Below are 13,887 nucleotides of genomic sequence, written 5' to 3'. Positions count from 1 at the left end.
TTCACATCCATCCTTAGTCAGGGGAAGCCCGTGTCAAGTAATGTTTGCTTCTGAATGCTAAAAGCAATTTAGAAGGAAAACCAATTTTCCTTTTAAATTAACCCTTGCAGCCTCCTCCCTTCCCTTCCCCCTCTTGTTTTAGCCCAATCAGATCTTTGATTCAGGTATGCAGGGAGCCAAAACCATTTCATCTCTTTGAATTACTGAAGCCAATTCTTCTTGTAAAGCTGGGCAACAGAGAAGCTACAGTAATCCATCAAACAAAGTCTATTTTTGTCCAGGAGAGAATCCCTGAAGATGCGCTTTGATAATGGACTCTAAAACATCACAGATTTTGCCTCTCCTGCAAAAAGGGAAGAATAACGGGGAAAAGCTATGTAAAGGAGGTATATTATTGGTTGTGTAGGCACAACCAAGGCAGGAAGGGAAAATGACACCAGTCACAGCAGGCAGGACAAGACAGGGTGTCCTCTGATTTCTGTTAGTTGTTTAGGTAGAGAAAATTTAAGTCCATATTTGAATTCAGGAAATGCAAGTTAGATTAGCTCGTTTAACAAAAGTTACTTTTGTGATGTAAATGAATGTAGGAAAATTTTGGCCATCCTTTGCAAAAAAAAATTATATAGTAGGTAGTCCTTGATTTATGACTGGAATTTTCATTACTAAGCAATGCAGTTGTTAAGTTGTTAAGGTCAATTTCAGGACCTTTTTTGCTGCAGCAAATCACACTTATTAAGTGAAACACTGAGGTTGTTAAGATGTTAAGTAAATCTGGCTTCCCTATTGATCTTACTTGTCGGAAGGTTGCAAAAGGGAATTGCATGACCCCAGGACACAGCAACCATCATAAATATGAATCAGTTGCCAAGCATCTGAATTTTGATCCCATGACCATGAGGAGGCTGCAACAGTCATAAGTGTGAAAAATGGTCCTAAGTCACTTTTTTCAGTACTGTTGTAAATTTGAACGTTCACTAAATGAACTGTTTGTAAGTGGAGGACTAACTGTAATTTTCTTATTTCCACTTAATTACATAACAGGAACATAGCATATAAGCGATAAAGTACAGGTGTAACAAAAATTCTTGTGCACGCATCTTATGATTATGATCACATGTTCAACTGCAAAGAAACTTGTGGTTTCTTTATCAATGTTTCCACAACTCTTGCTAAGACCTGAATTTTATTTGTTATTTCAACTTAAGAATCTTTAGAACAATTGCCAGAGTTATCAGAATCCTGATCAACTGTATATCCCTTTCAGGGTGTCTACTTTAAATTCATAACACTTCAGCTTATTATAGAGGAAAGACCCAAATAAGAATTTCTAACACTTGCCTGTCATACAGATTTCAGAAAATACCTATAAGAGGAAGCCAAGAAAAAGAGGTAACCCTTGGCAGAGCATTTGAGTAGATACCAAGTTAGCAACATCGTATTCAGAAACCCAATTGAGTGCCAGCCGTCTGCCACATCATCTTCAAAATGAAGCTGCCATATGGAGTAAATATATTGATGGCATGAAATGACTTTAATTGTTTTCTGTATTTTCTTTCTCCAGTTGATTAGCAAGATGCAGTTTGTGTGGCCTGAGCGGTAATTGGGCAATCTGCTATAATCAGTTATTCTCAAAGAGCTCTAGCCAAATTCAAAGCATGTCTCTTTTTTTTATGCTTTTCTTTTGTGGAGCTGTTTTAAAGTTTCTTTTGAAAAGGTATTGAATTTCCTACTCATCTTTATAAAAAGGAGTAGGTGGGGGAAATTGCAGAGTGCTTCCAGGAAAACGAGCCATCAAATGGAACAGTAATGATGTATCTACTCTAATACTGTGCCTTTGGAGAGGGCTCTAAGAGAGACTTAGAGAATTTGGTAAGACACAGAGAGTGATCTGCCCGCCCTACTTTTTCCTTCTAACGAGAGGGCAGTTTTGTGTGTAAACCCAAGATATGGAAACTCCCTAAATGCACAACACAGAGACAGAATGAACAGAATAGGCTACAAAATAACAGAGTTGGAAGGGACCGTGGAGGTCTTCTAGTCCAACCCCCTGCTCAGGCAGGAAACCCTTTACATTTCAGACAAATGGCTGTCCATCTCTTCTTAAAAACTTCTAGTGTTGGAGCATCCAGAACCTTTGGAGGCAAATTTTCCACTGATTGATTGTTCTAGCTGTCAGGAAATTTCTCCTTAGTTCTAGGTTGTTTCTCCCTTTGAATTGGTTTCCATCCATTGCTTTCTGTCCTGCCTTTGGAAAATAGGTTGACCCCCCCTCTTCTCTGTGGCAGCCCCTTAGATTTTGGAAGATTGCTACCATGTCATCCCTAGTCCTTCTTTTCATTAAACTAGACATAGCCAATTCCTGTAACTGTTTTTCATACATTTTAGTCTCCAGTCCCCTTATCATCTAGTTGTTCTTATCTGCGCTCTTTCTAGAGTCTCAACATCTTTCTTCAACTGGGAAATTCTGAGCATCTTAGCCCAAGCAAGTCCAGAAATGCTATAGAATTCCTTGAAGTCTGGCCCTCTGACAAATTGGCCATCCATAGACACATAGACATGGGTTAAAAATCTTTTAATTGGGAAATTTTATGGGTAAGGGGTTTTAAATTGGGGAAGCCAAAGATTTAATTTCGTTTTAAAGTATTTTAATATTTGTATTATGTGTTTTTAATTTTGGCTGTTCACCGCCCCGAGTCCTTCGGGAGAGGGGGCGGTATAAAAATTTAATAAATAAATAAAATAGACATAAACAACATCTACATACCATTAAAAAGATAAAAAAGAAACAAAAAGAACAAAACACCTCCTCACCAGCAATAACACCCATATAAACAGAGATTAACACTAAGATTAATACTAGATCAATAATCAGGAAGGAAACAATACTCCAATTAAGAAACTACTCAAACAATCAAATGGTAAAGAACAGCAAGGAACTACTGAAAATAACAATTCCCACCAATATTGACAGGGCAAACCACTTGTATATAAACAGAGAACAAACTCTGCTTCCTTATAACACTGATGATATTACCTAGTTTGATAAAGAAATGTCTGCAAGAAAAAAATGAAGCTCAGAGAGCACCAAGGGCTGCATAGTCTTCCTCCTCCTCCTCAGGGGTGAAATTAACTTACCTTCCCTACCAGTTCGCAAATGTGTGTGTGCAGCGTAAAGCCTTCTGCACATGCACAGAGGCTGAAAATCATCACAAAAAAGGGACATCATGATGTCCGTGTGGGTGGGCGGGGCTTCACTTAGTCTGCCCTACCGGATCGCACAATCCGGATAGAACTGGATGAATTTCAACAAAACAAAACAAAAACCTCCTCCTCCTCTCTGCAAACCTCACTCTATTGGTAGTGTTGATCATATTACATAGCTTGGTAACAAAATGTCTGCAAGAAAACAACCAAATTCAGAGAGCACTAAGGATCCCACAACCCTGAGCTACATAGATTCTCTTCTTTGGTACAATTTCTGATGCTTGACAAATCACTTGTGAACAGATCCTATTTTATTCTAGACCTAGTGAATTTGAACTATTATTGGCACAGTTCGGAGCCAGAAAATTTAAAATGCCATATCATCGTTTCAGATCTTTTGGTATCCTATTTTTCTTCCCACCAAGTCCATTTTCTAGCAACAAAGTGGTTTGTGATGACCACAAAAGCAAACTACACTCCTTTGAACATATGGTCTAAAAAAAAAGAGCTTTCAGGATTTTAAAAGTAATGAAATAACCATTATTTAAAAATAATTATCAGATCAAATAAAATCAGACCAGCAGCCAATTAAAATGATAAGAACAAGCACCGTTTTTATGATTTAAAAGTTAATTGAATGAATGAGGAGTTATATTATGGTGGCTAAATATTGACTGAGATGACTTCCCAAATTTATTTAGGGGAAGGTAGGGAGTAGGAATGCTTCCAAAAATGAAATTAATCAGATCAATGTAAAGATTGTTATTCATTGCAGTTCTAGGACAGGAGTGAGCAACCTACAGGTCTTGAATTTTCCTTCCAGGCAATTTTAGAAGCACCTATAACATGTGTCTCCAAATTTGGCAACTTTAAGACTTGTGGACTTCAACTCCCAGAATTCCGCAGCCACCCATGCTGGCTGGGAACTCTGGGAGTTGAACTCCACAAGTCATAGAGTTGTCAAATTTGGAGATCCCTGCACTGTAGCAATCCTCCAATCAAAGGCATTTCTACAAGGTGGAGGGAAATGCAAACTATCAAGATAATGGGTACAACTGAAGCCCCATCCATTTTTAATGTGCATTGTGCAGAGCACAAACATATAGAAAGGGCAAGTTTTTTTAGATTGCATTGTTGTCCTTGCCAGTTTAATTTTAATTTAACCCCCATCCCCAATCACTCCCTCAAAATTCAGTAGCAAAAATTTTCATTATCATCAGTGCAGTTTTCCCAGGTCTTGTGAGGTTTTTTGGGGGGGCGGAGGGTGGAATAGGAGAATTAGCCATCAACTGGCACATAGAGGTAAACAACATCTTCGTACCATTTGAAAGCAACAGGAAAGTAAAAAGAAAACAAAAAGACCAAAAAGTCTCCTCATCAGCAATCAACATCCAGATAAACAGAGATTAATACTAAGATTAATACTAGGCCAACAATCAAGAAGCAAACAAGAAACTATCTACTCAGACAATAAAGTAAGTAAGTCATCAATAAGCAACAGGCAAATCAAGGAACCACCAAATCCACTTCCACCAGCACTGACAGGACAAGCCACGTATATAAAAAGAGAGCAAACTCTATTCCTTTACTAGCACTAATGATGTTATCTACTTTGGTAATGCCATGTCTGCAAGAAAATAACCAAGGTCAGAGAGCATCGGGACCTTACAGTTCAACCCTGAGCTACAAATCTTCTCTTCTGTTGATAGGAAATTTAATTTATACATTCTGCTTTGTTTCAAGCACCAACTTGGATGTCTCGACGGATATATTCCTGTTGCTTTCTTTGCAACAATACAAAGGAGTTTTGCCCTTGCCTCCTTTGACTAAACAGCCTTGGACCAAATTTGCTTAACTTTATGAAATTAGCTAAAGCGAGAATAATCTAATTGTAGACTTCTATAAAACCCCAAAGGTGGCATTTTATTTTATGTTCCCTGCTGGTCTCAGGGAACCTTCATGACCTTGGCTAGACTCAGAAAGTAGATAAAGAGAAGAAAGTCTCTTTCAAATTAATTTTGATTCCTGGTGATTTCATACACATGTTTGTGTAACTTTCCTGGCAACATGTGGAAATTGTTTTCTTGACTTTTTTGGGGGTGGGTGGGAGATGTTTTCTTCCACTTTCCAATCTAGTTTATAGCCTTGGGATCTCTTGGTGGTCTCTCATCCAAACAATAACCAGGTCTGACTTGCTTAGCTTCTGAACCCAGGATCTGGCCCTTTTTGAGAGCCATCTCCAAACCCCCAAATATAGGACAAACAGTGTTATTCTATTCTATCACCACAGTGGTTATCAGACTTTTGGCTGAGCAGGCACCATTGGGACAGCTGTCACTGGGGAGAGAGTACCACAGGTATTGGGCAAATGGTGAAAGCAGCATTGCACTTTCCTGGAATTAACCCCAAATTAGGGCTTTCTGTGGTGTCCTTGGTGGTCTCTGAGCTTGGTTGTTTTCTTGTAGACATTTCATTACCTAAGTACATAACATCATCAGTGCTAGTAGGAGTGGGGTTTGCTCTCAGTTTATATTCTAGTGGCTTAACCTGTCCTGAATATAAATTGAGAGCAAACCCCACTCCCGACTAGCACTGATGATGCTATCTAGTTGTGTAATGAAACTTTTGCAAGAAAACAGCCAAGCTCGGAGACCACCAAGGAGTCCTCATTTTAACACTGAGCTACAAATATTCTCCTTTATTGGTAGGCTTTCTTTATAGGGAACCACTTCTTCCCTCCAGTGGTTTCCTGGAGTGCTGCAGCCCAGATCAATCAGCTCTAAATTTTGTAGGATCACAATTAGGATCCACAATAAAATGAGGTGGGAGGAGGAGGCACAAAATAGATTGTTTTAAGTACCATGGCTTTGCCACTAAACAAACACATTCACAGTGACATGAAAAGAAGAGTTGACTAATTAGCCTTTTGACAATTTGTATTTCCTGCCAAATTGTTGTTAACATGTGATTTAACAAAATCTGATGCCCTTCAAGAAAAGTGCTTAAGACAGTAGCAATTTTCAACATTTACATTCTGCGTTGATTCTTTGTCACAGCTAGTAGCAATGATACTCTTTGCTTTAATTTAATTGATAGGTTTGGACTGCTTTCCTTTCGTAACTTGCACAATGCATTTTACTTTATGAATTTCCCTCTTCCTCAGATCTGTTAAAATACTGCTTAATGAAAGGATGACATCATTGGTTTGGACATAGAATGGGATGGGATGCTGAATTTCACAGATAGATCTGTGGTGTATTTACATGACTGAAGTGAATTTCTAGCTCAGAATTGGCAACTTGTGGTCAAGTACACCTATGTCGAAAAGATGAATATGGAGAGGAATTGAAAGAGGAGGGAGAAAAAACTTCTTTGCAACCAATACTTTCCCCTTCCATTATAAGCCAGCTTGGTTTATTAGCTATCAGGCTAGAAACCAGGAGACTGTGAGTTCTAGTCCTACTTTAGTTATGAAAGTGGGCTAGGTGACTTTGGGACAATCACCAGGAGACCGTGAGTTCCAATCCCGCCTCAGGCATGAAAAAGGACTAGGTGGTTTTGGGCCAATTACAAGGAGACTGAGTTCTAATCCTGCTTCAGCCATGAAAACCCACTGAAAAACTTTGGGCTAATTACTCTCTCCCAGCCCAATCCACTTCATAGGATTGTTGTCATGAGGAAGATAAGAAAGAGTACCACCTAGAGTTACTTTATAAAGGCAGGATTTTAAAAAAATCTAATAAATCAGCTTTTCCAGGTCAAGGTCCTGAGTTTTTCCTTATGTTGTTCTCTTGTCCAATCATCCAAGTGGTGCTTCATTTGTTGAAGCAGACCAAAAGAAATAGGACAACTGTTAATATTTATTATTTATTTATATTTCATATTTCTATTTTTATATATCACACTAGTATTATTATCTTACTAATAACTGTCAATAACTGGGGTGTTGAATGCTGATGGAACTACTCTAGTTTGTCCAAATGCCACACTTATAAAAAATTTGCTCTTGATTGCTAAAGTAAAAAAAACAACTTCAGAAATAAATAGGGAACTAATGAGTGTTGCATAAGGATTGAATGGCTTCCTAGTGCTGTGCCTAGGAGAAATAGGAATTATGCAACCTGTCACCTCGAACTTAACCACCCAAATTATGCTTCCTACTGTTGAGTGGCTTTAACAGCCAGTAATGTCTAGGACATATGACATAATTCAAAGTGATCTTGATAAGTTAAAGAAATGGACTGGAAATTACTGAATCACATTTATCAATTGCAAAGTCCTTGACTTAGAAATAGAAATGAAATGGACTTGTATAGAAGGGTTGCTGGCTTTTTAACAATTTTGTGTAAAAGGTCTTGGAACAGGAGCCAATTAGAAGCTGAATATAAGGCAGCAGGGGTGGTGCAGCTACAAAAAAAAAAAGCAATTGCAATTTTAGGCCTCATAATCATGTATGTAATTTCTAAGTCACAAGACGTAACCATTTCTCTTGGTTCTGAAAAACCTCAACATCAAACACCGTGACCACTTCTAGACACACATTTGAAGAAGAATTTATAGAGAAGAAAAGAAAAGTCAAAGAACAGGAAGGAAGACTTTGGTTAGTGGAACAAGTGGAGTCCTAGGTGATCTCTGAACTTGGTTGTTTTCTTGCAAACATTTCATTACCCAGCTAGGTAACATTCTCAGTGCTAGAAGGGAATGGGGATTGCTTTCTGCTTATATAAAAGTGACTTGCTCTTGTATATAAAGTGATTAAGAGTGTTCTTGGTGCTTCCTTGATAGAAATATAAATATGGATATGGATATGAAGGAACATGAAATACAGGTAGTCCTTGATGTACGACCACAATTCAGCCCAGAATTTCTGTTGCTAACTGAGAATTTTACCCCATTTTGCAATCTTTCTTGCCACCGTTGTTAAGTGAGTCACTGTGCTTGTTAAGTTAATAAAGTAGTAAAGTGAATCTGGCTTCCCCATTGACTTTGCTTTTCAAAAGGGGATCAAATGACCCTCAGACAGTGAAACTGTCATAAATATGAGTCAGTTGCCAAGTATCTGAAATTTGATCACGTGACTATGGGGATGCTGCAGTGGTCGTAAATGTGAAGAACGGTCATAAGTCAGTCTTTTTAATGCCATAACTTTGAATAGTCATTAAACAAATGGTTGTAAGTCGAGGACTACCTGTAGTATATGAAACAGTGATTGGATAGTGATAATTAACCATCAAGGTGGGTGGGATCTCCTTCATGTATTCAAGGGAAGACTGGATAAACAGTTTTTGGGGATAGTTAATTATGGTTGCTGAACTAAGCAAAGGGTTTGGATTTAATAACCGCAATAACATTTTTTAATTCTAGCGATTTTATGTTTCTATGGCCAACCATTACACTAATCTATGTTTGGCCTCCAACCTTTTTTTTCACAATGAGTGTGCTAGAAGAAACAATTGCCACCTACTTTTTTTGTCTCATAATGTCTAAGTGTAACATTGCCACTTAAGTAAGTTTAGGTCAGAAAGAAAATGTAATCAGATATAGAAGCCAAGGAAGAATAAAAGAATAACAGAGTTGGAATCAGAAAGGAATGTTATACTTAAGTAATGACCTTGGCCATCTTGAATAACTAATTTTATTTCTCAGTAGACTAAACTCATTGGTTTCTCCAGTGTTATAAAACAAGTTCTGTAAGTATAGGGGACTTCTATCCTTAAGAAAAGAGCTAAAACTCCCAGCTTCATTTTGGGGATCTCAGAAGATCTGTTCTATGGAGACTTCCATAGAAAGACATTTCAGCAAGAGGAGATTATGAGTATGACATTCAGAGGAAGAGAAGGGATCAAATAAATTCACCAAAAGAAGCCAGTCTTAACAATTTATTTTGAGTCAGTCAAAGGGGAAGTGGGTGGATGAAAGTCTCATTGAAAAGCACAGATATTCATTTTTCTCTACTTGCTCAAGACAGTCAGTATGCGTTTTGAAATCTGCCTATTTCTTTAAAAAAAAATAATCTCAGGTCACGTTGATTCAAGCCAACACAACACAAGACTTGTGTTGTTTGAATTTCTCTTAGAAACATAATTTATCAAGGAGAAATGAAATACTTTCAAAATCGGTAGATGTAGATAGGTTGTTTTGACCCATGGAAAATGTCTTGTTTTTCAAGGCCTTCCCGATAATGCAATCCTTTATAATGAATTCTTAGAATAAATATAGTAGAAATCTGTCAGGAAGGCAGTAACATGACCGCTGCATTTTGAAGTAGCAATTGTCGGAGCAGCCATTTTCTTCATTCAAAAAGGACTTGAGTCCAAGGAAAAAAAGAAAGAAAAGGAAAAAGACTACAGCAAGTCTTGTTAACAAGATCTTAACAAACTGATTCAATGTATTCTTCAGGATCCTAATGTTTTATAGAAGCTTGGAATGGAATAGATAAAATCTGGACTAGGATAGGATAGGATAGGATAGGATAGGATAGGATAGGATAGGATAGGATAGGATAGGATAGGATAGGATAGGATGTGGTTCTCAACTTGCAACCACAATTGAACCTAAAGTTTCGATTGCTAAATGAGACAGTTGTTAAGTGGATTTTCCCCATTTTATGACCTTTATTACCATAGTTGATTTCTGAAATTGTTAAGTTAGTAACACAATTGTTAAGTGAATCTGGCTTTCCCATTGACTTTGCTTATCAGGAGGTCACAAAAGGGGATCACATGACCCTGGGATATGGCAACCGTCATAAATATAAACCAGTTACTACGCAACCAAATTTTGATCAAGTGACCATGGGGATGCTGCAACAGTCATAAATCAGGGGTGAAATGCTCCCGGTTCAGATAGGATCGCCCGATTCGGTAGCATTGGCGACGGGTGGTTCAGAGAACCGATAGCAAAAATCCCTGCCCCTCCCCCCCCCCCCGCCGCCAATGCCCAGCTGAGCTTCGCAATCCTCAGAGGCTGTTTATTTTGACTTTTAAAAGCATTTTTTCTACAACCTCTTCAGTCATTTAAAATGCTTTTAAAAGTAAAAAAAAAAAAAACCCTCTGATGATCCCGTAGCTCAGCTGGAATTCTCAGAGGCTTTTAAAAGCATTTTTTCTACAACCTCTTTGGTCGAAGAGGTTGTAGAAAAAAATGCTTTTAAAAGCCTCTGACGATCCCAGCTGAGTTGCCTGATCATCAGAGGCAAAAGCCTCTGATGATCAGGCAACTCAGCTGGGATCGTCAGAGGCTTTTAAAAGCATTTGTTTACAGTCTCTTTGGCCGAAGAGCATTTTAAAGCATTTTAAAAAATGCTTTTAAAAGTAAAAAAAAAAAAAAGGTTGGCCATGCCCACCCAGTCACATTACCCCCCCCCCATTAAGCCACGCCCAAAGAACCGGTAGTAACAAATTTTACATTTCACCACTGTTGTAAGTGTGAAAAATTGTCATAAATCACTCTTTTCAGTGATGTCATAACTTTGAACAGTCACTAAATGAATATAATGGAAGGGAAGGAAACCAAACAGAATGGAATATAATACTTGGCCAAATGTGATTAGACACCAAGGAATTTGTCTCCGATGCATGAGCTCTCAGTGAACCTACAAAATAACAAACTAATAATAACCATAATAATGATACCAATAAGCGAAAGAGAATCTTATTAGGGTTCACCAAATTGATCAGTATCTGAGCAATCAGCTTAGCTTCATTATTCATTATTACATTTTGCAGGATGTCCACCAATTTTTAAATAGGAAGACAAAGGGAAAAGAAGTACTGCAAAGCGATGCACCAATCCTAGACATGATCTTTATTCCCAAGAATACCTAAAGACATGGAAATTTAGGAATTTAAATAAAAATCAATGCTATTGTTGGTGCTTTGCTTAGAAAGGGGAGTAAAAGCCCCCCAAAAGTCATAGAGAACCTGTAGGTACCCCAATGAGGTCTTGTCAAGGTGGAGGAGATGTCGGGATAATCTGACCAATTTTGCTTTTTAGAGAAATTGATGTTTTATGACTGACCTTTATGGTAGCTGATTTGTATGCATGCCTATGAAACATTTTCAAAAATTTAAATGTGTCTACTGAACCAAAAATGGTGGGAATTCCCATGTTAAATGGACAGATTGTATGATGTGGTATAAGGCAACTTACATTACTTTTTAAAAAAAAAAAATTGATCAGGGTTGTATGAAAATAAGGGTAGGTGAACATTCCTTCTACTTTCTTCTTTGCACTTCATCATTTGAATCCCCCACCCCATCCCAGCCAGTTAACTGGATTATGATCCTTCCCCAAGTTTTAGATACAAGGATGGCAGATATACAAGGAACTGGCAAAGGAACTGACTCTCCAACCTTGAGTAGCAAACTTTTCCATATGTTGCGCTGAAAAGACATAATTGCCTGTCTTCTTTTACGTTCCTGATTCAAGCAAAGAAAACTTATTCATTAAACAAAGCTGAAAATAATGCTAAATGAGACAGAGGAACAGAGGAGGGAGGGAGGGAGGGAGGGAGGGAGGGAGGAAGGAAAGGAAAGAAAGAAAGAAGGAAGGAAGGAAGGAAGGAAGGAAGGAAGGAAGGAAGGAAGAAAGGAAGGAAGGAAGGAAGGAAGGAAAAACTAGCATGTTGAAATTCATTAGTATGGTTTCTAGTTCCACCAATGAACTTATTACCAGCTCATTTAGCACTATTTTCACCTTCTTTTCCCCATTATCCTTCCTTCCTCCCTCCCTCTCTCCTCTGTCCCTTCCCCTCTTTCCCATTATCCCTTCCTCTCTCCCTCCCTTCTTTTTCCCATTCTCCCTCCCTCCCTCCTACCCTTCCTTCCTTTTTCCTTCCTTTTTTTCCTTCCTTCCTTCCTTCCTTCCTTCCTTCCTTCCTTCCTTCCTTCCTTCCTTCCTTCCTTCCTTCCCCAAACTTCTCCCTATAATAACTTTCCAGCATCCATTTTCTTCCAATATATTTCAGCGATTCTGCAATAGACATAATGTAAGAGTATATAATACCAGGTGCTTTCACAAAACCTTCTTGATCAAGCAGACCTTAGTTTTTTCTCCCAGTGCTCTAACGATGCTTGCTGTCATTCAACAGTTTCTAATCATGCCTGGTTTCCCTGCATTTGGCTATCTCAAATGTGGCAAGTGTGGGAGTTATGGCAACAAAGGGCTGGGTTTTCATAACTGTCATGCAACATTATGAAAGAGAGGGCAATCTTGTCACCTGTTGCAATTGAAGACAAAGACTAAAAGGTGAGATATAAAGGGTGGGGGGAAGCTTCAGGCTGAAGAATAGGGAGGCCTTCTGGCTGGTAAGCAGCCATCAAGCAGATGAATGATCTCCCTAGACCAGTGTTTCTCAACCTTGGAAGCTTGAAGATGGGTGGACTTCAACTCCCAGAATCCCCCAGCCAGCACTGCTGGCTGGGGGATTCTGGGAGTTGAAGTCCACCCATCTTCAAGCCACCAAGGTTGAGAAACATTGCCCTAGACCAAGGGAGGCTCTGCTTGCTGGAAACCAGGCATGATTTGGTTTTCAAACAGAATCTGGATGGTTACCTGTTGGTAGTTTAGTAGATCCCTGCACTGAGATGGGAATGGACTAGATCAGTAATTCTCAACCTTTTCTTCACCATGGACTCCCTTTAAATACCATTTGTAGCCATGAACCATGGCCACGGACCAAGATTTAAGATAAGATTTAAAATACTGGAAAGCACCAAATTTGTGATGATGACATTGTGCCCCCTCCCCACCGGGGTCTGTGAGCCACCGGTTGAGTACCACTGGTCTAGATGACCTCTAGGAAAAGGAAGGAAAAAATTGCCATTCTGCTTGCTGTGATAGCAATTGTGAAATTGCCCAGCCAAGAGCTGGATGTTGAACTAAAATTTCCTACCACCAACTCATTTCCACAGCCCACCGTTCCAGATTGCAAAGAATAGCTAGTAGCCACCTATTGGGTATGGCTGGGAATCGTGTGATGTAATTTCCAGAGAGTTGTTAGAGAGAGATTATGATGCCTTCTTTTGATCACTATGCTCTTCGGATTCTCATTTCCCCCCCTCCTTTCCCATTTTGTTCAGAATTGATTTATCTCCCTCTCTTTTTTCATCAATGGTTCCATTTTTCAATTTTTTAAAAAATCCCAGCTAGAACCTTCTCCCCAAACTTAATTCTGCTGCACAATTTACCCTTCCTTCCTTCCTTCCTTCCTTCCTTCCTTCCTTCCTTCCTTCCTTCCTTCCTTCCTTCCTTCCTTCCTTCCTTCCTTCCTTGTTTTCTAGAAGCAAGCTGAGGAGAAATGACTTTCCTACAAGTATAATTCGATATTTATTACAAACATAGCCCACCTTCACTCACAATCCACATTCATGCTGTTTTGAAATTATTGAAATCTATCCTGGTTATCGGAAACTTTCCCTAAGTCACCATTTTTCACCCTGTCTTTTTTTTCCCTTTCTTTTTTTTTTTTTAATCCTGTTGTTGCTTATCTTGAACAATAATTTCAAATTCCATTCAATCTGCACAGATTTCAGTTATTTGCCAGATAGCTACAATTCTCGGTTATGACCACCTCGCTGCTATGAAATCACTGCGAACACTCAGGGCTTTGAGGCCCCTCCGAGCCTTGTCCCGGTTTGAGAGCATAAGGGTAAGGGTTGAAACCTTTCCATGTCTATGCAG

At 38.8% G+C, this 13,887-nt stretch overlaps 1 protein-coding gene across 5 annotated transcripts in view; it reads left to right on the top strand.

Annotated features, from left to right (window-relative positions):
- Positions 1-13,887, top strand: part of LOC117654807 (sodium channel protein type 5 subunit alpha-like) — a 391,184-nt gene that overhangs the window by 334,543 nt on the left and 42,754 nt on the right. Inside the window, exon 19 of one of the 5 annotated variants that reach the window (XM_087893102.1) lies at positions 13,733-13,855. The exons of the other annotated variants lie outside the window; for them this stretch is intronic. Within the exon in view, the coding sequence (XP_087749228.1) occupies positions 13,733-13,855 (123 nt within the window). The remainder of the gene's footprint in view (positions 1-13,732; positions 13,856-13,887) is intronic. 5 annotated transcript variants of the gene reach the window in all.

The sequence above is a fragment of the Pantherophis guttatus genome, chromosome 4 (genome assembly GCF_059756535.1).
Source record: "Pantherophis guttatus breed Tessera chromosome 4, ASM5975653v1, whole genome shotgun sequence".
Lineage (NCBI taxonomy): Eukaryota > Metazoa > Chordata > Lepidosauria > Squamata > Colubridae > Pantherophis > Pantherophis guttatus.
The sequence above is the reverse complement of the archived record's forward strand: the minus strand, read 5'-3'. Positions and strand labels throughout refer to the sequence as shown.